Source organism: Coffea arabica, chromosome 6e (genome assembly GCF_036785885.1).
Source record: "Coffea arabica cultivar ET-39 chromosome 6e, Coffea Arabica ET-39 HiFi, whole genome shotgun sequence".
Lineage (NCBI taxonomy): Eukaryota > Viridiplantae > Streptophyta > Magnoliopsida > Gentianales > Rubiaceae > Coffea > Coffea arabica.
Genome location: NC_092321.1, coordinates 18597746 through 18618578, shown reverse-complemented (window position 1 = coordinate 18618578; position 20833 = coordinate 18597746). Strand labels below are relative to the sequence as shown.

Below are 20833 nucleotides of genomic sequence, written 5' to 3'. Positions count from 1 at the left end.
AACTGTACTAAGTGTACCAAGACACTTAAGGAGAGCCAAAAAATCTCTCCTCGTCCCTACATATGCTTAAAGCATAATGACAAATGTGATTACATAAAGTCATATTACAACTAGTCCTTTCTTCAAAAGAGCACATTTGAAACAGATTAGCTAAAGCTTGTATGTCTTCCACCAATGTAGCAGTATTTGGATTGTCTCCTTTCCCAGATTTCAGCAAAGCGATGAGCTGTTTGTTTGCATTGATGATTTTGATTCTCTGCCAGCTCAATTGTCTTGCTTTCAGAAGTACCAGCCTTACTGCTTCAGCTTCATCTTGAATCTCCCTTCCCGAACTTCTTTCTACTAATTTCCATTCCGCTCTGATTCGTCCTCCAGCCTGCCTGGCTACTACACCAATTCCCAACTTCCTGCCCTCAGCTGATTTCTTGGTAGCTATTTGAAGTTCCATCAGGCCTTCCTCCACCCTTCCTTCCTCCCTTGAGCTTTCTCTAGCTTTATCTGTTTCTGGTGTACTTTTCTCCTTTTTCTTTATCCCAGCTTCCTCATACTCCATCCATTCTGTACTAGCTTTTCGTACAGATTTCCATCCGTCTCTCTCTTTCCTTTCAAATTCCATATCGTTCCTGTCCTTCCATAGTTGCCAAAGTATATTAGCTGTCAATGCAATATGCTGTCTTCCTCCTTTCCTACTTCTGGCTTGGACTAATGCTGTCCACCATTGCTTAAAGCACCCTGTTTGGTTTTGTAAACCATCCCATTGTACTGGTGCTAGCTTCCAAACCTTCTGTGCCTGTTGACAGTGGAAGAGAATATGTTCTACTGTTTCAATGCCATCTCCACATCTTGAGCAAAATGGCGATCCTTGCTTTGTTCGCCTGAATATTGATTCCCTAGCTGTCAATGTATTCGTAATGCATCTCCATATGAATAGCTTGATCTTATGTTTTATGTTCAGCTCCCAAAGAGTTTTCCAAATCTGTGTGTTGGAATCATCATAGGCCTGTCAACGGCAATGTTTTAAAACCCGGACCGTCAATTGAACCGGTGAGGTGAAAGGGTTGAGGTTCAACCGGTCGGACCGGTTTAACCTCGGTTCAATGAATTTTTTTAAAAATAATTTATATAAATATATATATGCACAAAATAAGACATGCAATGGACTAATTTAAAACTTTATATGATGAAAAGTTCACTATTTTTGAATAATTTGGATTTTCAAAAATAAATTATTTAAATTATAAGTTAAAACAAATAAATTTCATCTCAATTTCAATTATATCTACCAAAAAAATCTTAAATCCAACCCAAAAATATCACAATATTTTGAAATTATACAAATTCACGTCTATGAGAATTTGATATTGTGAACTTAAATTTTAATTTACGTCTTTGAGATTTAAAGATTGTAATTTAAAAAAGAAAGTTTGGAGTTCGAAAGAAGTTAAGAGAATTGAAAATAGAAATGCAAACTTGATAAGAAACAAAAAATGAGATAAAAGTGAGTGGTTGTGGCATTAAATAATTTGGGTTAAAGAAAAATAATTCTTTTTTAACTTTTTCCAATTTAATGGGCAAAAACAAAATTAAAAGATAGAAGAAAACATCAATAAATTAAAACTAATGAGGTTTGATTAAAAATGGAGTGACAAAAGAAAAGATGACGGAAAAAAGAAAGAGTTGAAGATTAAAAAGAAAGAGTCATGAGATGATGAGATTTTATAAGAAAAATGGAAAAATGAAATATAGATGTTTGTTTTATATAAATAAGTTATCAAAAAAAACAAATAAGATGTGATGGTGCAATGGTTACTACATTGGTCTTCTATTACAAAGGTTTTGAGTTTGAATCTTGATAGAAGCATTTTGCAAAAAGTAAAAAAAAAAAAAAAGGAAAACTCAAAAACCGGTTCAATCCGGTTCAACACGGTTCACCGGTTTTCCCGGTTTTTACCGGGTTTGACCGGTTCTCTGGCAAAGTCAACCAGAGCATAGAACCGGACCGGTGCCATGGCCGGTTCGCGGTTCAACCGGCCGGTCCGGTCTGGTTTTCAAAACATTGGTCAACGGTCCGGGTCTAGATCCGGACCTGGACCAGATTCGTGAAATTATTACGAGTATGGGTAGGGATTTAATTCCGTTACCCGGACTCGGATTCGGATCCATTTTGTCAAACAAAAAACGCGTCAAATACGGAATATAGTATTTCGATCCGTATTAGACCCGATCCGGATGTAAATGGATTAATAATTTAAAATATATATATTTATCAATATAATATGATTAGGGTGATGTATTTGAGTTAAGTCAATTTGATTTCTTTTCTTATTTGGTTTTTGTCTTGTACTAGTTAGAAATTAGTTTACAAATATATTTTTTTCTCATTTTTATTAGAAATTGTAAGTTTTGATAATTTTTTCGGGTAAACCTGACCCGGATCTGAGACCCGTCGAATTCGGATCCGGAACATGGAGTAGAAGACCCTTCGGGTAAACAGGTCGGATCCGGGTCCGGAATAATGAATTCTGGCCCGTTGACAGGCCTAAGTGCATATGATGTGACGTGCATTTAAAAATATCTAGTAGCTTCATCTGGATTAACTATTTACGTGTAAAAATATATATGAAAAACTTTTACTATACATGTTTTTTATGATGTTTTTGAATATGTTTTAAAATATTTTTTTGGAGTATTTTTAGAGTATTTAAAAAAAATTAAAACTACCATTCAGTACCATCACGTCCTCTCTCTTCCCCTCTCCCCATCCCTGTTCCTCCTCCTCCTTCCTTCTCCCCTTCCCCTTTCCCGCACCCCGCCCTTCCTGATAGAGTGTTAATTGTTAGTAATTTTATTGTTAATTTTTTCCTTTGTCCTTATCAAATATTATTTTAATTGTTAATATCCACTTATATTTGATATTTGGACTCAATTTCAGGGAGTGGAGCGAAAAAGTGCAAAAAAAAAAAAGGGAAACCTTCTTGAAAATTTTTCGATACGTGGGAGGCTTCAAAAGGCTCCACAAACCTGGCCCACATGGAGAAGTAACGGACTTCCTTTTCCTTGTGCTGATGAAGAGTTGCTGACTAGGAGTCTTCCTATCAAGAGGAAAGGAAAAAAGTGGAATTCGCAGGGCTCTCTTTTTGTACCCTTTCTCTCAATTCAGCAAAAAACAAGTAGGGAGCATTAGTCATTGTTTAGAGATAGTTTTTTTTATTATTCTTCCTTGTTCATGCGGGCCGACTGTTCGGCTTTATTCCCCACTGGGAAACAGCTTTTACTTCTTGCTTTTTAGTTAAAAAAACGTAATGCCTTTGCAATCAATTAATTTACGTAGAGATTTACTATACGGCGTGGTTAAGCTTTTCATCTAGTTAAGAATCAACGCGACGATGCAGTCCCGAATATCTATGAGATCGAATTAGTTTTCACGCGTTTCTTAATTTGTTAATATTTGTACGTTGTCTACTTGAATTTCCTTTGGATTATTTTGTTAATTGGATGTCAAGGGCCCGATGTTCAATGTGACTTATTGATCTCCTGCCAAATTAGTCAATTAAACCCGTAATTGTTTAATCGATTAATATTAGTGGCAACTAGCGTTTTTACACACTAGGGGGACGTGCAATCTGATTTAAATAACCCTCGTAGCGTGTTATTGATTGGGGTTAGGTTTTTCTAATTCTTAATGCAATTGGGGAATTAATTCCTACGGTCGTACCTAGGAGTATTTTCTGGTTAGGAGTAATCAATGGTCGTACCTTGGTTATCAATAAATTAAGGAAAAATTAATCGTCAGAGCTCGTTGGCGACTATAACTAACCTATTAATAAAATAAAGTGAACCTCCCTTGCATCAATGATCGGATGAATTGACTGTGTCTGAATAGTTGTATCCTTGGTTAGAATTTATCTATTCTTGATTTAATTCCTGTTTACCTTCGTGCTAGTTAATTATTCGTTTTAGTTGAATTGCTTAATTATTTTTTAGCTTTATTCTGATAAACTCCCTTTTTACCAATTGGAACCGCAAAGAGACAAATACCCCCAGTCCCTGAGGAGATGATCCTGCCTGCCACTGTCTACTAGTTAATAAATTTTGTCAACTAATTAATTCTGGTATATCGGATTAAGCAAACTCTTCGAGAACAGGGTGAATCAAGTAACCCATTGCACACCTAGAGTCCCTGCTCCAGTACCTAAAATTGATTATTGACTGCTTTTAGTGGTAGTTAAGTTTTAATATGATTATTGCATAGGTTCGACACCTGTCACTTCCCCTCCCCTTCCTCGATCTGGTCTCGACCAAATCGAGGCCTCTGGTCAGAACCTAGTCGCAATAAGATTTGGGGGAGGGGGCGGAGGGGGGAGAGGTGGATGTGATGGGAAAGGGGAGGAGAAAGAGGGAGCGGGAATAGAGAGGGAAGGAGAGGATGGTGGTGGCGGTCAATAGTGGTGATAGTTGGAAGAAGAAGATGATGTAGATTTTATTTTTTTCTTTTTTTTTTGTATATTTGGAATTATTTTTGATATATTGTATGAATGTGGTATTTTTTGGAGTTGTTTTTGTTTGTATATTATTGTAATATTGTAAATGAAAAACTTGTTTTTCAAAAAATGGAGAATCCAAACTTGTTTATCTCAAACTGAGTATTTAAGATAATTCTTTGAAAAATTAATATTGCATTCTGTCTTAATATGATATATATGAGATAAAAAAGGTGATTTAACATATAAATAAATGGTTGGTGAAATATTTATGATATAATCAAATAAATTTTTGCAAACTAGGACTGATCAAAAAAAGAAAAACTTGTCGATACACTTTCTATTGGTCCCAAGATTATGCAAATAACACTTTACAAATTTTATAATATTATTTTGTGCTAATTACATTCTGTTTTAATTTGTATTGCATATTTGTATGGAATCACATTTCCTCTTGCACTATGGAAGTAGCACTTCCTTTTGATATTCATGTCTTATGATATTCTTTTTTTTCTTATCATGTACTGCAAACGGTAATGCCTAACCCCACCTTCTTGTACTAATTAATTTTATTACTAATAAAATATAGATTGGCATCCCACCCTTGAACGAGATTTGTCTTTAAAGGAAAAATGGAATCACATTTAACGTTTAGGTACCTTAAATCTAGTTTTTGCCACATCATTTAAAAAAAAAATAATAATAAAAATTTTTGGCTGACTGTAGGTAGCATTTCTAGCCTTCCACTCAACTTGGAAACATAATACTATAAGACATTAGAAACGGGAACAAGAAGCCCCAAATCCGATGTTAGCCATCACCTAATAGTAACAATTAGATAACAGTTTCAAGTGACAGGAGATTCAATGCTGAAATACGCAAATTTATTTATCTTTGAGCCATCAACCATGGTCCATGGCCTATATCCAAGAATAATAAACCAACCAGTGGAAAATGATTGCCATAAGGGGCTTGCTGACTGGAACAGGCAGAGATTTCAATGCAAATTCCCAACTTTCCCAATCCTCAGATGAATAGGGGAAGTGACAACTTTTTTAGATATACCATCTTCATTCCAAGCAGAGGTAAAATCCTTGACCACATTTTCATTCAAGAGTTCCACACCCTTCTCTTTAGCAGTTTGGTAGGAAGACCATGAACTTATGTATGTGAAGAAGCCTTCCAAATCCATCACAGTCTCTGCTTTGAATTGGAATGGTCCCGTATGATCAACGCCATCCACAGGCTCAAATGGGAAATCGATGGTTTCATATTTATTATCCACCAATTTACGCTCTGGTTCCCAGTAAGGATCAGTATCAACTTTGTAGAATCTTTGGAAGACAGCATCAAAACTGGGGTTAATTTCTGGCAGGGTGTAGCACCATGCAGCAATTACTCCATTGGGTTTTTTCAGTGCCCACTTCACTTGTTGGTAGAAGGTAGGAAAATCAAACCAATGCAAAGCTTGAGCAATGGTGACTAAATCGACAGTGGACTCTGCTGCAATGTTTTCTTCAAGCTCTGCAATGGACAACTTTGGGGAAGTACATTGGTATCGAATATTCGGAACCTTTGGTGCAAATTCCAGCTGCTTTGGGCTTGTGTCTGTGGCAATTACATTCTTGTAGATCTTTGCCAGCTGACAAGAATGAATTGCATGGATAAGATGATAAGACAATCTTGCCAGTTGAATTTAGGCAGGCATTCGATATTAGTAATACAATTCAGTTTGTCCAATCCCTTTTTGACAAACCATATTCAGCTCCAAGGTATTGCTTGGTAAATATTGTGCAGCTTCAAAAATTTACTACTTAAAAGTAAGTTGGTCACCTTAAACAAACAGCTAATCAAGCCAGTAAATAAGCAAAGAAGTAAATTGGACTATTATTAGCCAATTTGACCTGAATTGTAGGGTTGGACTATTCGAACAAGGACCAAGTCACCAATTGCTTATTCAACCAACTTCTTCATATGTTATCACCAAATCCGACAGTAACAAAAAACCATTACTGCTAATACTGTTTATTGTAAAATGTGAGACAAGCAAATCATAATTGCATAATCACAAGCCTTTTAAGTTAATTTATCCCCTTGAGATGACTTCAATCTGTTATACATTCCTTTGAGTCCAAATCGTATTAAAAGAGATTCAAAAAGGAATAAAATAAAAGATGTCTGCGCCAGCTGACCTGCAACGTGCGAACTAGCAAACAGTAAAACACACCATCCATGGTCAACATTCCAATGGAAGGGAGAGAGAAGTTGAGGGACTTACAGCAGCAGCAGCCTGGCCACTGCCAGTGCCCACATCCCACACAAGGTCATGGGAAGGGGTTTTGGATGCAATGAATTCAAAAAGTTGATCTGGGTATCTTGGCCTGCTGGAGGAGTACTGCTTAGCCTGATTCAAGAACAAATCTGCCATCTCTTTCTATCAAGCTGACTGAATCCTCTGATTCTTGGTACCTGCAGAGTTCTTGATTTTATCTTCGGAGTGTTTTAACTCTCTCTTTTGCCTCGTATTAGGTGAGTGGTGAGATCGGACTGCAATTTATATGTCTGCAACCAAATCTTGATTTCATGTTAACCTGGATCCAAAAGGCATGAAAGAAAAGGCCAAATTGCATTCGACTTCAGGTGCTTGGGAAACAAGGAAGTTGACTAGACACGTAAGATCAAATTCGCGGAACCTTCATTGATGTGAGGACCTTTATTAATTAGCAACGGAGGGGAGGGTAATGACGCGTGTAATGCATGCTCTGACACGGGTCCATTACACATATCATTCCCAGGGTAATGATGCGTGGTGTAATGCATGTCATGACACAGGTTTATTGTGACCGTGTAATGCTCATTACACGCATCATTAAAATGATGCACGTAATGGTGATTAATGTTAACAACAGACCAATTTTTTTGAAGTTGCGATGGACTAATTTTTTGAAGCTACAACAGACAAAATTTCGATCAAACTTGGTTGAGCATATTTGGAAATGATTCAAAGGCAATAACAATGAAAACTAGTATTCATTTTGTTATTATTTGTATTTTGTTTGATTTAAATTATGTAATATTTTGTTATGGAGTTCAATTAATTACATAAAGAATTATTAATTAAGTATGAATTATTATGATATCTTCACATTTGAGGTATCACATATTTGTTTAATAATTGCATAATTATTTTTCAAAAAATAACAATATATTATTTTTGAGAGATAGAAAAAGATATATTGTTCAAACTTAGAAATTAATAATATTATTTTTAGAAAATAAAAATTCAAAAGGTAAAAAATTTAATGAAAGTTAATAATTTATTTTTTAAAAATAACAAAATAAATATTTGATTTAATTATAGATCCATACTATTACGTTTTGTGGAGTGTAATCTATTATGAATGAAAGTATAATAAAAGAGAAAAAAATAAAATATTGATGTGACGTGTGATGGATGCTCTTAATAGAACATGATACACTAGTATTATGTCACCCATGAGGTAATTGTAGCGTCCTTGGGCAGTTGGGAATTGGGATCTACTTTTTCCGGGAAGACCTCCTGAGCCAATTGGAAGATGCCACCAAGCAGCCGCAGGAGATGCACATTTTATAGGAGACTGTTAGTCTTTTTGTTCTAATTTATGCTAAAGTAATGGGGAAAATAGTTCAATTATTACCTGAAACAAAGTGCCCGTTCCTTGCCACCTCACTCATCTTTTGATGAGAAATGTCAATCTTGAAGGTACAGGGATGGAGACAATTCTTTTTTTTTTTTTTTGGGGAATTAAATGTGCAACTCAGAAGAAAACTAGTCACACCAAATCCAAAAGGATATAGCCAGCGAAAAGTCTCCAATTTACCACAAATGTTGTTAAACGTTTTCGTTCTAAATATTGGAGACATCAAGACGAAGCCAAAATCTAAGGTGTCAAAAGCAAATATATCTCACATTCTTTACATGTCAGCAAACTCCCAACAATCTTTACCTCACAAGAACAGTGCCAGCAAAACTTGAAAGATTCTTCCCAAAAACAGCAGGTGGCATTTCTTTGTCCAAGATTTAAGGATTCACAAGCTCTTTGCTCCTCATTTATGGATGAATATAGGGCAACAAATTCATGAAAAAGTTAGTCATCAGCACATGGAAAATATTAGACCATACTCAAACTCAAGTATGAACATCAAAGGAAAACCTTGTAGAAGAAAAGAGAGAATGCTGCTCCAAGAACCCACTTGAAGTCATTGGAGATACCTAGTACGAAGGTAAGTGAAACAAGAGTAGCAACAATGAGAGCATTAGAATAGGCATCTGAATTAATATGAAGTTGTTCCCAACAACTGAGCGTGAAAAAACATGCCCAGGACAAAGCTAAAGATCGAAAAGTTACAAACTCAACAATAAACCACGTTAGAATAAACCTTTCCTTCCTAACAGTCCAATCAGGTGGGAAAAACAATTATCACCTCATCTTTGCAAAAGATTCGCAAGGTCTATCCTTTCTACATATTTCACAAATTTTCCAGCAGAAGAATGAGGCAATATTTTGATTCTTAAAATAAAATAAAATAAATATATGGGAAAATTCAGCGAAAATCACAACATGCGAAACTTCTCAAAATGTGGATTTTCAGCACTCGGGGTGTATAGCTCTGTATTGCCTTTAATCCATAACAAGAGTTTCAAGAATTAAGTTCAAATTTTGTACATTCAAGTCAAATAAACTTTCTAACTATAGTTTAGCTATTCAACAATGAGCTTCAAACAATTCTGTCAAAAATGTAGAAAGTTACAAGACTACTGAACTGACCACAAAGACAATGCACACAAACAAGTTTCTCATGTTGAGCAATAATGCTAACTCCCCTTTTGAGGAGCTCTTCCAAATGTCAGCATTAATGAACAAAAGGGCAAGAAGCTAGCTTGGGCAAAAAAGAATGGGACTTATCAGTAATCACATTATCCATCACAAATGGCATGAAAATTGTTGGATCCAACTCTATCGTCACACCAAGCTTATCTAAGAGAATCCCACAAGCAACTCTACTTCACCTCTCCAAGATAAAACAGTAGCAGAAGACCAAGAAAGAACAAAAAAGGTCAGAAACCTTATGATCATGTAAATATTATTACATTCAATTCTCCAGGAAATCCTGTGTGTAGAATAAGTCCATACATTTTCACCAAATCTATACAAAATTAAGTTCAATGAAGCAACTTCACCATACAAAAGAATAGTTTTAACAATAACAACATTCTGAACAAAATTCATAAACTGAAAAAATACAATTAAACATTAGCATTCCCTTTGAAAATCAAGTGGTCATTAAACAGTTATAAACTCAAAAACTTAAACTTACTAGTGATTGATGTTCAGAAAAGACAAGGAGTTGCTGCCTTCTTCAACGTTGCTGATGATGAAATGAGACATGTTCTAGGGCTTTACCACCAAAAGTTAAGGGGGTATCAAGAACAGCTCTATTTGAGAAATCATTTTTAGCGGATTTGGCTGTGAAATTCTCATATCATCTTGTGAGACTTAACTTCAAAATCAGAAATCAACTATTACTCCAAAAGCCCAGGTAAAAGAAATTGATAACACGTGGAATCATGCAGCCAATAGGAATCCCTAAGAACTATTTATACGTAAAAAGACCCCTCTTAAGATACAGGAAAAGAGCAGAAAATATCAAAAGGAGTGCTGCATGTTACATCAAGTTATCGGCATGGCATACATTTATATCTTATATGAAACTGTACAGAGTCTACTACGTGTATTTTATTGCCAGAGTGGTTAGGCTTAATCACTTTAACCCAAGGGTTAAAATGCAGCAGCATGTGAGACAGCAAATGAAGCGTAAATGACTGACAGGAAGCAATCATAGTCAGTGGAATTGCAGCAAAATAGACTTTTTTTACAGTCCAAATGACAGCTGTACTCATTTGCTTAGATATTCTTTACCAATTTATTCACTGTGAAATAGCACGAGAACAAAGAAAGGAAAATCTGTATTTGGGTAATTGCACAAAAGTAACACTATGCTGCGCTGTCAACTCTGAAAAAAACCAAGTCTTCAAGTAAACTAGTAGGGTAATTCATATGGTAAGGAAGGAAGATCAATCAAATCTAGTAATCAGCTTAGGTGTGTAACAAGTTACTTCCGATCATATGCTCAATTGACATTTTTCATTTATACCCTTGTACTTTCTTGTTACAACTACAACACCTAATCGCCTCAACACATATTTTGTCCTGAGGTAGACATTATCATATATCAATACAGTTCTAAACCTTGTAAAACAAACACCAGCCAACAAAGTCAAAAGCTTCAAAAAGATATTATATTCCATAAAGAAGAGCTTAGTACTCCATTACAATTTGCATTAGCCACAAAAATACATCATATAACCTAGGAACTTTACATAAAATAGATTATCTTGCAAACCCCTCACAAGCAGGTATGTTGATGACAACTGATAGTTGATTTCTCAGCTCTGATTAGCAGCCCAATGTGGCTGTGCACCAGCAAAAGCACCCCAATATAAAAGTAATTAAAAATTAATCACACAAGTACAAACTCTGCAGATACATATGGTGATAATAGAATATGGATTGCTTTACCATCAGAAACTGAGTTCCAGTGGGAGACATTGCAGTACCAAGCCCATTGAAGTTCATTAAGAAGTTCCTATTTTCCAATACAGCACCCTTATGTGGCACAAAACAAACCCGTTAACAATGTCACAGATATCATCACAAAATTTGGTGCCATATAGTGTCTCCAAAAATACAAATCCTTATTATATAAACAAACATACATTGTTCGCACGTTGGACCACTTCCACAGAAGATTGACCAAAGAGGGAATTGCTATTGCTATCCTGAATCATTCAAAAAGTATTAGTATGGGCAAAAGTGCCTCCAGTTTTTCAGCACCAACCTACCATTCTCAGACATTTGAAGCAATTTTTTGCATTATAGAGCAGGCGTAATTTGAGAGAGTGGTAAACTGCCAATTTAATTGCTCAATGATCAGTGTTTACCTGGGACGGACACGTAGTAGCTTGATGTAAATGCAAAGGGTCACTAGTAGATTGGGAGCAAGACCTAGCCTGAGCATCACATAACACAACCAACAGTTCTTATTTAGCTAACAACCATGAAGGAAATGTTGTTCATTTAACAAAAGTATTTTCTATATTACTTACTGAAACAGAGTTATTAGCTGATTGAGGAGAAGACACATGGTCAACTGAAACTTCTTGGCTTTGATCAGCAATCTATGAAAAAAGGAAGTGTGATCAATCTCAAATGCTGCACATGAAGTCTACCACTAAACAAACTTGAAAAGATTATAGGTACTAGTTACAACTACCTGAACTTGGTTGTTATTTGACTCATACATACTCTTTTCACCGAACATGTCAGTCCAGCTTCCTGTCCGTTTATTGGACTTGCAGCCCTGTCCACTTTTTGAGCCTGATGGGTTTACATCCATGGAAATTACCAAAACATCTTCTTGGTCTGTTGCATTATAAGATGACTGGTGATTTGTGCTAGCTTGTTCAATTGACATCTGCTTATTACATATTTCTTCAACTTTTCTTGTCAACTTATCCACACATTGCACAAGGTAGTCTGTAGCTTCTTGACATTCTGCAGCCCTAATAGCAACCCTAACTAAAGTTGAACACAGCATTCTATACCGCCCTACAACTTTCAAATGGACATCCTCCTCCATATCATTCTCCTGGTTAGGTCCTTTCAAAATTCCTTTTTTTGCATCTCTTGTCCATCTCTTTTCTATTAAATCATTAGGCACTAACTTTATGTTAAGTAAATCTAGTACTTTGATTGCATGGGAGCACAAAATTCCTTCACATTCATACTTCTGACAACTACACAAGACTGATTGAGTAGATTTCTCACAAATGACTCTCTGATCATCTCCTCCATTATAGCGTGCCAACATATACTCATGCACATTATCATTTACTGTATGACCCTTCACTACCAAGGCAAGAGATACGTCAAACTCATCTTGGAACTCCTCAAATATAGTAGGAGTATATATCTCTGCAACCTGATTAAGCATGGGTGAGTACTTTATCTTCAAACTTGGCACCTTTTGCCTTGCCCCATATTCAGCAGTCAATTCTTTGTATCTTCTTTTCTCAACAGCCCTATGAAACTCGGTAAAGAATTCCACCAAATCTTGATCAGTCTTTAAATGATGCTTGAGGTCTGCATTGAAGCTTTTGCTGAGTTGCTTGCTTCGCATGCCTAATGTGAGCTTTGTCTTCATGTATGTCTTTGCCCATTTTTCTCTCAGCTCATAAATACTCTTAAGCCATGTATTAGAATCCAGGTTATGTTTCTGAAGCATCTCTCTCCAAGTTTCCTCAAATGCTACTTCATCTTCAATTTCAAGCATACACTTGCTAAACAATTGTACCAGACCCGTTTCAGTCCTCATCATGTGGCCAAGGTGTTTCAGGAAATTTTGACGAATATGATGCGTGCACAACCCATGGAAGGTGTTTGGCATCACTGAAGCTGAAGCTTTTGCCATGGCTGGTTCTTGATCCGTGAAGAATGTTCTCGGTGGCTTACCAGACATGGCTTCTAGAAAGGTTTGGAACAACCATTTGTAGGAGTCAACACTGTCATCATATAATAGTGCAGCACCAAATATTACCATCTGGCGGTGATGATTAAATCCCAGAAAAATGCCCAAAGGACGATATTCCTCGTTTGTTCTAAATGTCGTGTCAAAAGTAACCACCTCTCCAAAATATTTGTAGTCTATAGTCATCCTTGCATCAGCCCAAAAGACATTAGTTAATTGTTCCTCACTATCCAATTGTACAGCAAAGTAAAATGATGGGTTTTCCAGAAGTTGCTGTTGAAAATATCTGAAAATGGTTCCAGCTTCCCCAAACCTTAAGCCTCTAGAGCGCTTGTTTGGAAGATACCCCAACTTATCTACAAGGTTATTGGACTGCTTCAATGATAACCCATATGCATCAACCAATTCAGAATTATCCTGTGTAATTGTTGTCCTTCTCTGTGAGGGGATCATGTGTACGCATTGTGGAATATGCAATGGATGATTGTGCTCTGCCACAAATTGTGTCACCTTATACATTTTTGTGTCCCTGTCAAGTAGTACAATGACACAAGCAAGGCATCCTGTCTTAGTTTCTGCGCGAGGTCTCTTTGTTTCCCTATCCCTTTTATCCTGACGCCGGAATCCTTCTTTATTACATGCAAACTTCCTTGAAGTTACCATTCCCAATTTATCTTTGTTACAATATTCTTTTCGAACACCAAATCCAATGGTTGCTGCATACATGTTGTAGAATTTGTAAGCTTCGTCGTCTGAATCAAACAATTGTCCATAATAGGGTATGAAACCCTTTTGCGTCATATCAAGCTGGTCTTCTTTGTCTCCCATTTCTGCATTCACACAAAGAAAAACACTGAAAAGAAACAAATAGAACAACAAATTCATGGTACTGAACATGCTTATAACTCATTATATTCCAAAAAAAAAAAAACTAATCTACTAAAGAACATACATTGCAACTAGGGGTTTCAACAAACCTAATCTAGTCAAACAATACAATATTCAAGCTTGGTATGATTTTTTTTTCTTTGAAAAGATCTTGCTTTGATCTTAACTTGAGCTGAGCTAAAACAACCCAGTATTACTAAGCCATGCTCAAACTGATGTTGAATAGCTTGGTTTATACACATGTAAATTTCAAGTTTCATGCTTATGCAGCCGGGCTCAACTAATTTTGAAAACATAATTAAATAGGAAATTATGGTTGCACTAGTTGACGAACCAATGACAAATGAACACCACCTCTTGAGCAATACTGCACAAGTATCAAGTAGATTAGTTCATCTATTACCTACTATACATGTAAACAATATGGAATGGAAAATCCAAAAAAAGAAAAATAAAAAAAACAGCTCAAATGACAACCTAGTCATTGAACATGGTTTCAACAAGATAATGCCTGAGTTACATAATGAATTTCTCTAATTTAATCATCCTGTCAACTATGCTAGCACACACTTGCCCAATACATTATCAACCATATCGTATAAGCATGAACATCTCCCCTACCATGTATGAATGGTCGGCCGCCCATGTGGCACAAGGGGATTGGCTTCTTAGTGACGTGGCAAAAGGAGATTGGTGGCAAGTTTGGTCATCCTCACACGTGTCCTGCACGTGACATGTTTTTTTCCCATTTGGGACAGCGTTGGGCTCAAGGTCTTCACTGGAAATCAGGAACTGCCCTAGATCTACCCGCAACGGATCTTCTGTCTTACACTCTGTACCACTCTCTGTCCCACTTTTTATTATATTGCTATTTCTTCTACATAAACTTCATGTTTTAGTTCTTTTTTGTTTCCTTAAGATCCAATAACTATCAATTGAATAAAAAATAAATACAACAGCTTCAAAAAAGTAATATGTAATAGAAATTAAAAATACAGCAGAAAATTCATAAAAAATCTCATTTTTTATGCATTTTGATTTTTTGAGTTTGTTAAATTTTTTGTATTATTTAGCTAATAGTTATTGGATCTTAAGGAAACAAAAAAGAACTAAAACATGATATTTATGTAGGAGAAATAGCAATATAATAAAAAGTGGAACAGAGAGTGGCACAGGGTGGGACAGAAGATCCGTAGTGAGAACTACCCACTCCAGACGTCCTCCTCTCCTCTTCTTTTCCCTTTTTCCTTTACTCGATCAATCAATATTCTTCCTCTGCTCTTCTTCCCTTTTCTTGTGTTCAGCATAAGTCAATATTCTTCTCTCCATCTCTCTCTTATTTATTTTTTGTTTGTCTCTCAAGTCCACTGCTTTCTCCATTTTAATATTGTGTATCCTTTTTTCCCCCTTGATTAAATTTTCTTTTATTCTCTAACAAGTTCCATACTTTTGCTACAGGTTGAGAGATCAAGACTATCATCAAGGATGAAGAATTGTAGAGATTCTTGTCTCAAGGTGAAGACTTGTTAGGCTTCTGTGTTTCTTTTTTCAATTTTTTAGGTCCAAAAATGAGTTAACCTCAGGTTTTGTTTCCTCACAATGTTTTTTAAAGTCTTTCTAACAAATCTGATTTGGTCAAAATTTTCTGATTCAAGGTATATGTCAGATAAAGTAAGAAAGAAAAAAAGATGGAACATTTTCTTCGTTGAGCCTTGTGGGTATGTGCAGTGGCTTATGTTTCAAATTTTCTGTGTTCTGCGGCTGTTTTTGCTTTGAGAGATTTGTTATCAACACTGTTTGTTTAATCTCTTTACCACTATTATTAGGTCTTCAAGAAATGGAGGATAAATGACTGAAGATATGTTATTTTTCTCAGGTTTTTTGTTATTCTTTTTTATTATGTAATTTTGCCTATTATATGGTTACCTTGTCTATTTCTTTCTTCTTTTTTTTTTGTTTTCCTGACAGTATACAGTTATCAAAGAGAAACTTGTGCTGCATGTTGAATTGTTCCCTAAAATTCCAGTGAAGTCATGAATAAGAGGAGGTTCTAAGGTCTCTATCCAGTGATGATCCTTGAGGTCCATTATTTTATGTTTTCACTCTTTTGCATTGAAAATTATGATAATTTCACGGTCTTATCTTTTTTTTCCCTGTGCTCTCAAAGTTTAATTCTCCAGTTGATATTTTTAGCAACTCTATCTAGGTGGGAAACTTAGAATAAAAGGATGTGGATTGACTGTTTCTACTAACCACCCGTTTGGTTGGGAGGTTTTGTACCCCTCAATGGGAATAAGAGGGTAATCACTCCCACTGATGGTGCTTGGTAGACTACTATGACTTTTTTGATTACCCACTTTTAGGTCTTCAAATACCAAAAACTCATTCCCCACCAATTTGGGCACTTTCACTTCTCATTCCTCCACCTTTTAGAACAAAATAAAAATAATCAAAATTAAAGTTGAAGAAAAAGGAAAAAGAAGGAGAATGCATCTCCTCTTCCCCTTCTACTCCATCCCTGTAACCTCTCTTCCTTTCCTCTCTCCCACCACCCTCCATATTGCCGCCTCTTGCCTTCCCTTTCTACTCCATCTCTGCAACCTTTGTTCCCTCCCTTTCCCTCACACCATTGATTAAGGATTACTGTCTTGTATATTATATCTTCAGTTTACATCCCGATGCAGTAGCAGTGAAAGCGTTTGGCAGCAACATGCAGTTTGGCAGTTGTCAAAAGATGGAGAAGAATTACAAAAGAAAAAAAATGGAATTGTGCTAGTAGTGGGTCTTCACAAAATGGAAGCAGGAAACAAAACTAAAGTGGCCAAGGGAGGTGGGTTGGCAGTGTCTCAAAATCAAAGAGCAAGCAACATAAGAACAAATAATAAAGAAAAGAGGTTGCGGTGGGAGGTGGCTGCGAATTGGGAAGAAGATGAACAGCAAGGAAGAAAAGGAAAGGAAATTGAAGAAAGTTAAGGGATTTTTTTTATTTTTAAAATATATCATTCCCATTACACAATGGCACTTCCAAACACCAGATTTCATTACAAAGAATTTTCAGACACTCGTTGCCACTGAGGGGGTCTTTCATAGTGATTCTCATTGCCATTCCTCAGCAGCAACCAAACAGTTTGTAAATTCTTTTAGTTAGTTACTCATAACTTTATAATTTTCTGTCTTGTTGCAGCAAGCTATTTCATAATGTCTGGACGACTTTTTATAGCTTAAGTGAGAGAAATTACATCCTGGGGCCTTTTTGCTTTGGTCTGGATCAATAACGTTTGATTTAATCCTCGAATGTCATGTTTGCTTTGGATAGATGTTTAGCATGCCATCTACTACATAATGTTTGATTTATGCCTACAAAGTGATATATACTTTGCTAAGATGTTTAGCATGCTATTAGTTAATTTGTTCGATGTTTGGCTTAAAAACATTTGTTGCTAGTTGAAGTAGTAGAGTTTTAAAGTATATGAGGTGTCTGATTGTTTGCCTCAAAAGATCATGATCAGCAAACCAATGTCAAATGTAAAAAGTCAAGGTTGGTGGACTCGATAAGTCTGTTAACGAAGTTACCTGGTATTCTTGCTAATGTTGATATTGGACAACTCTCTTCTAGATGCTAATTTCTTTTGCAATTTTCCTTTGACCACCTAATTTTGATGCTGATTTCTTCTAATTTTGATGCTGATTTTTTCCTCATCTCCTAATTATCAGCTTCTCCCATTTCCTCATTGTCTTCTTTTTCATCTCCTTCTTCTCTCCCTCCCTCAGGTAGTAATGGCTGATATCTTCTGTTTATCTGCCATTTTTTTCCTGATATTGCCTTGGCTAAAAAGCATCAAATCCTTTCCCTCTCCTTCATGCAAGGAAGAGGAAGGTTGGTATCTCATCCTCACTATCTGATGTGAAACTCACTATCAGTATTCTAGAAGTCATTTTCCTTGGCTAGATCTGAATTTCATCTCCACCATATAACTTGAATTCCTAGAAAGAAGTCGAGTTTTTCTCTTTTAGAGATTTTTTTCCTTTTTAAATTGTGAACTCTTTAAAGCTGATCTAATGGGACTTTTTTTTTTCTTTTAGATTGTTCTATGCACGTGTATGTGCAACTATTGACTCACAAAAGGCAATCTGTAGGATAACCAACTCAAAATCTCCGTTTGTTGAGATCAAATTCCTTGATGTTCTAGCTTTAGTTCTTTGGCTCAGGAAAATGATAGGAAAAACAAGTGGAAGTTAAAGCCTCTAGCTCTTAGAATTCTCTAGGTATTACTTCTATCTACCACATTTTTTTTCCAGTACAGTCATGTGATCTGTAATTTTGTGATTTTGCAAGTGAAAAGAGAATTGAGAAACCAGAAAAACCAGAAATAGATTTCAGATCACGAAATCCATCTATCTGTCATCTGATCTTTTTCCTAACACACTACTGTTCTCTCAACATTTCAGGATTAAAGAGAAATAGCTTCTCGGTCCACAAAGCAGAGGAAATGCTAAGAATATTCTCCACTGTCTTTCAGGTTATCATTTTTCTTTTGTTAGGGCTAATTTCTTATTTAAAGTTTTGTATTCGTATCATTAATTTTACTGATTACTTTCTTAGTTGAAAAAGGTCAGGAAAAAGGCTCATCTTCAAAAAGAATATTAAGAAATTTTATAACTGAAGTTGGCTTCATCTGTTTTGAAGTTATTTTTGTTTGTTCTCTGAATATTTGATCTTATTTTTGCCACTCTGTCGTGGTTTTTGCTACTAAGGCTCATGTTTTGATTATGAATTATGTCTAAACAAGTTGAATATGATGTCAATGAGCTTCCTAAGAAAGAGAAGAGAAAGTTTTGTTTTAGGTAAATTAATGTCCTATCATTCACTTGTGGTATATTGATTCGTATCAGAGATTTCTTTTATCTACTTAGTTGAATTCTTACCGAGTACTATATAATTGTGACCCCTATCAATTATTTTTGGCATTTTTCAGCATGGTGGAATGGTCAAAGTTTGGCTTAAAACAGGATATGGTCTATCTATGTGATTTACACGCTAGAATACCATGTGATTTTTCTGCCTATTAAGAGTATGATTTAACTATGATGGTTGCTCATGTGTCCTCTTTATGCCTTAGTTAAGATTTAGCAGCCTTTTCCTGAGTCATGTAGAACGTGGATACTGGAACTTCAAAAGTAATGGAGTTTTGATCTTGATTGTATTTTATTTGCTTCTTTAAGGACTTGCATAAATTATTGCGACTTTGTAATTAATAAGGTACTTGTTTTTGAATGCAGAATAAGAGAAGCCGAGAATAGTTAATTTTGACAAAATGCTATAGAATTAATCTTTTTTCATCATTTTTATAGTTATTGGTTAGTTTCTGAATTTGGGACAAAAGAGAGGACTGAAGTTGGCATGAACTCTTAGGTGAAGCATGATACACCTCTTCACTCAAGCTCCATTGCCCATGTATAGTATAAGTGGCAAGAACATTGATGAAGTCCTTTTATTTTATCTTGCAGTATTATGATTGGAGTGCTATTCTAGCATCTGGATTCAAGATTTAAGTAATTTTAATAGCTCCATTTAATGTGGAATTGTATGAAGCTAATTTCCATTTTTTTGGTTTATGGATATTTTTTTAATAATAGCATCTTTGCATTTCGTTTATGAGACTAGTTTTTAAATACTGATGAGGATACTGAGAACACTACAGCACAATGTGACTATTGGCCAGTTGGATAGATACTAATTATGTAGTTCTGGTTTGTTACCTTTCTGAAAGGCATATTGTATTACAATTTTCACCTCTTTTGTTCTTTATGACACAGTTTTTGATCAATTATATACATTCCAATCATGCAATCCTAAATCTGTAGTTTATCATTAACATCCATCAAGATTACAAAAATAATTAGAAATTAACTGGGCATAATTGGGCACTCTAATCCATCTCCTAGTTTTACACTAAAATGTGAAACCAGAAAAAACACATCCCACTAAAAGTTTCACAAAAACGCGAGAGACAAGAACAGCAAAACGGCTAATCAGGATCAAATTTTTTCAAAAGATAAAAGGGTTTACCAGGAATCTATCTGCTGATTAACCCGCCGCTGACCCTGCTATGATTCGCCGAGACTCGAAAACGGCGGCGTTAACATGGAATCCGATCACTCAATTTTCAGCGGTTGTACGGGATTTGAATGGTCGGAAAATTCCTTTCTGGGTTTTGATTTCGGGAGGGAAAACTGAAATGGAGAGTTCGGTAGTCGGTGGGGAAGTTAGTAAGTTACAGATTCAACACCTTTCTTTCGTTAAATTTTGCCGCTGCAAATTCAGGTGATCAGTTCGAGGTCTTGCCTGGTTCGCTGATGAAAAGTTGCGGTGCTAAAACGACAGCGTTTGGTTAGGGAAAGCAGGGCCCAACTTAAACGACGTTGTCTTGATTTGATTTTGGCGAAGTTACTTTTCTAGCCATTGAATTTTCTTAAATGTCACATTTTGGTCACTGACTTTGAGTTGCTAAATTTGTTGTAGAGTTAAAAAGCTGATTTTTGTTTAAGTTTTATGAATGCTGTAACAGTTACATCGTCTCACATTTGATAAAGTTAAAATAGATGTATTTTGTTCTTAGTAAATTAACTATCTAAAACAAAACTTGAGGGTAGTTATGAAATTAAATTATTTTCTCTCTCCTAACACCAATTTTATATTATTTTTGTATTTATTGGGCTGATTTGTTACTAGCGAATTAGTTTTAGGTAGGAATGGCAACGAGGGCGGGCACCCGCCCCGCAGGGGGTCATTGGGGTGGGGGTTGGGGCGGGGGCGGGGGGTTTCCCGTTGAAAA

At 35.8% G+C, this 20833-nt stretch overlaps 3 protein-coding genes across 11 annotated transcripts; all 3 read right to left on the bottom strand.

The window, feature by feature from the left end:
- Nucleotides 1–25: 25 nt before the first annotated feature.
- Nucleotides 26–2009, bottom strand: LOC113696506 (uncharacterized). The gene is made up of 2 exons (XM_027215911.1): nucleotides 1952–2009; nucleotides 26–894 (listed from the first exon to the last, which is right to left on the bottom strand). The coding sequence occupies exons 1-2, from the start codon at nucleotides 2007–2009 to the stop codon at nucleotides 26–28; spliced, it is 927 nt and encodes a 308-aa protein (XP_027071712.1).
- A 3334-nt stretch (nucleotides 2010–5343) lies between these two features.
- On the bottom strand, nucleotides 5344–7210 carry LOC113694917 (uncharacterized). The gene is made up of 2 exons (XM_027213839.2): nucleotides 6760–7210; nucleotides 5344–6123 (listed from the first exon to the last, which is right to left on the bottom strand). The coding sequence occupies exons 1-2, from the start codon at nucleotides 6907–6909 to the stop codon at nucleotides 5479–5481; spliced, it is 795 nt and encodes a 264-aa protein (XP_027069640.1). The 5' UTR covers nucleotides 6910–7210; the 3' UTR covers nucleotides 5344–5478.
- Nucleotides 7211–8315: 1105 nt separating this feature from the next.
- LOC113696268 (protein FAR1-RELATED SEQUENCE 5) lies at nucleotides 8316–20362 on the bottom strand. Of its 9 annotated transcripts, XR_003449722.2 has the most exons (8): nucleotides 14619–14943; nucleotides 11853–13939; nucleotides 11689–11760; nucleotides 11524–11592; nucleotides 11299–11361; nucleotides 11102–11188; nucleotides 9840–10022; nucleotides 8316–8733 (listed from the first exon to the last, which is right to left on the bottom strand). XR_003449722.2 is itself a non-coding variant. In XM_027215704.2 (7 exons), exons 1-7 carry the CDS (start codon nucleotides 14641–14643, stop codon nucleotides 10005–10007), a joined length of 2421 nt encoding a protein of 806 aa, XP_027071505.1. In that variant the 5' UTR covers nucleotides 14644–14943; the 3' UTR covers nucleotides 8316–10004. The 9 variants fall into 9 exon arrangements, 8 of the variants coding, with proteins under 8 accessions (XP_027071505.1, XP_027071503.1, XP_071911632.1 ...); XM_027215704.2 differs by having other exon boundaries at nucleotides 8316–10022; XM_027215702.2 differs by lacking the exons at nucleotides 8316–8733; nucleotides 9840–10022 and adding an exon at nucleotides 10648–10995 and having other exon boundaries at nucleotides 14619–14940.
- Nucleotides 20363–20833: the final 471 nt, after the last annotated feature.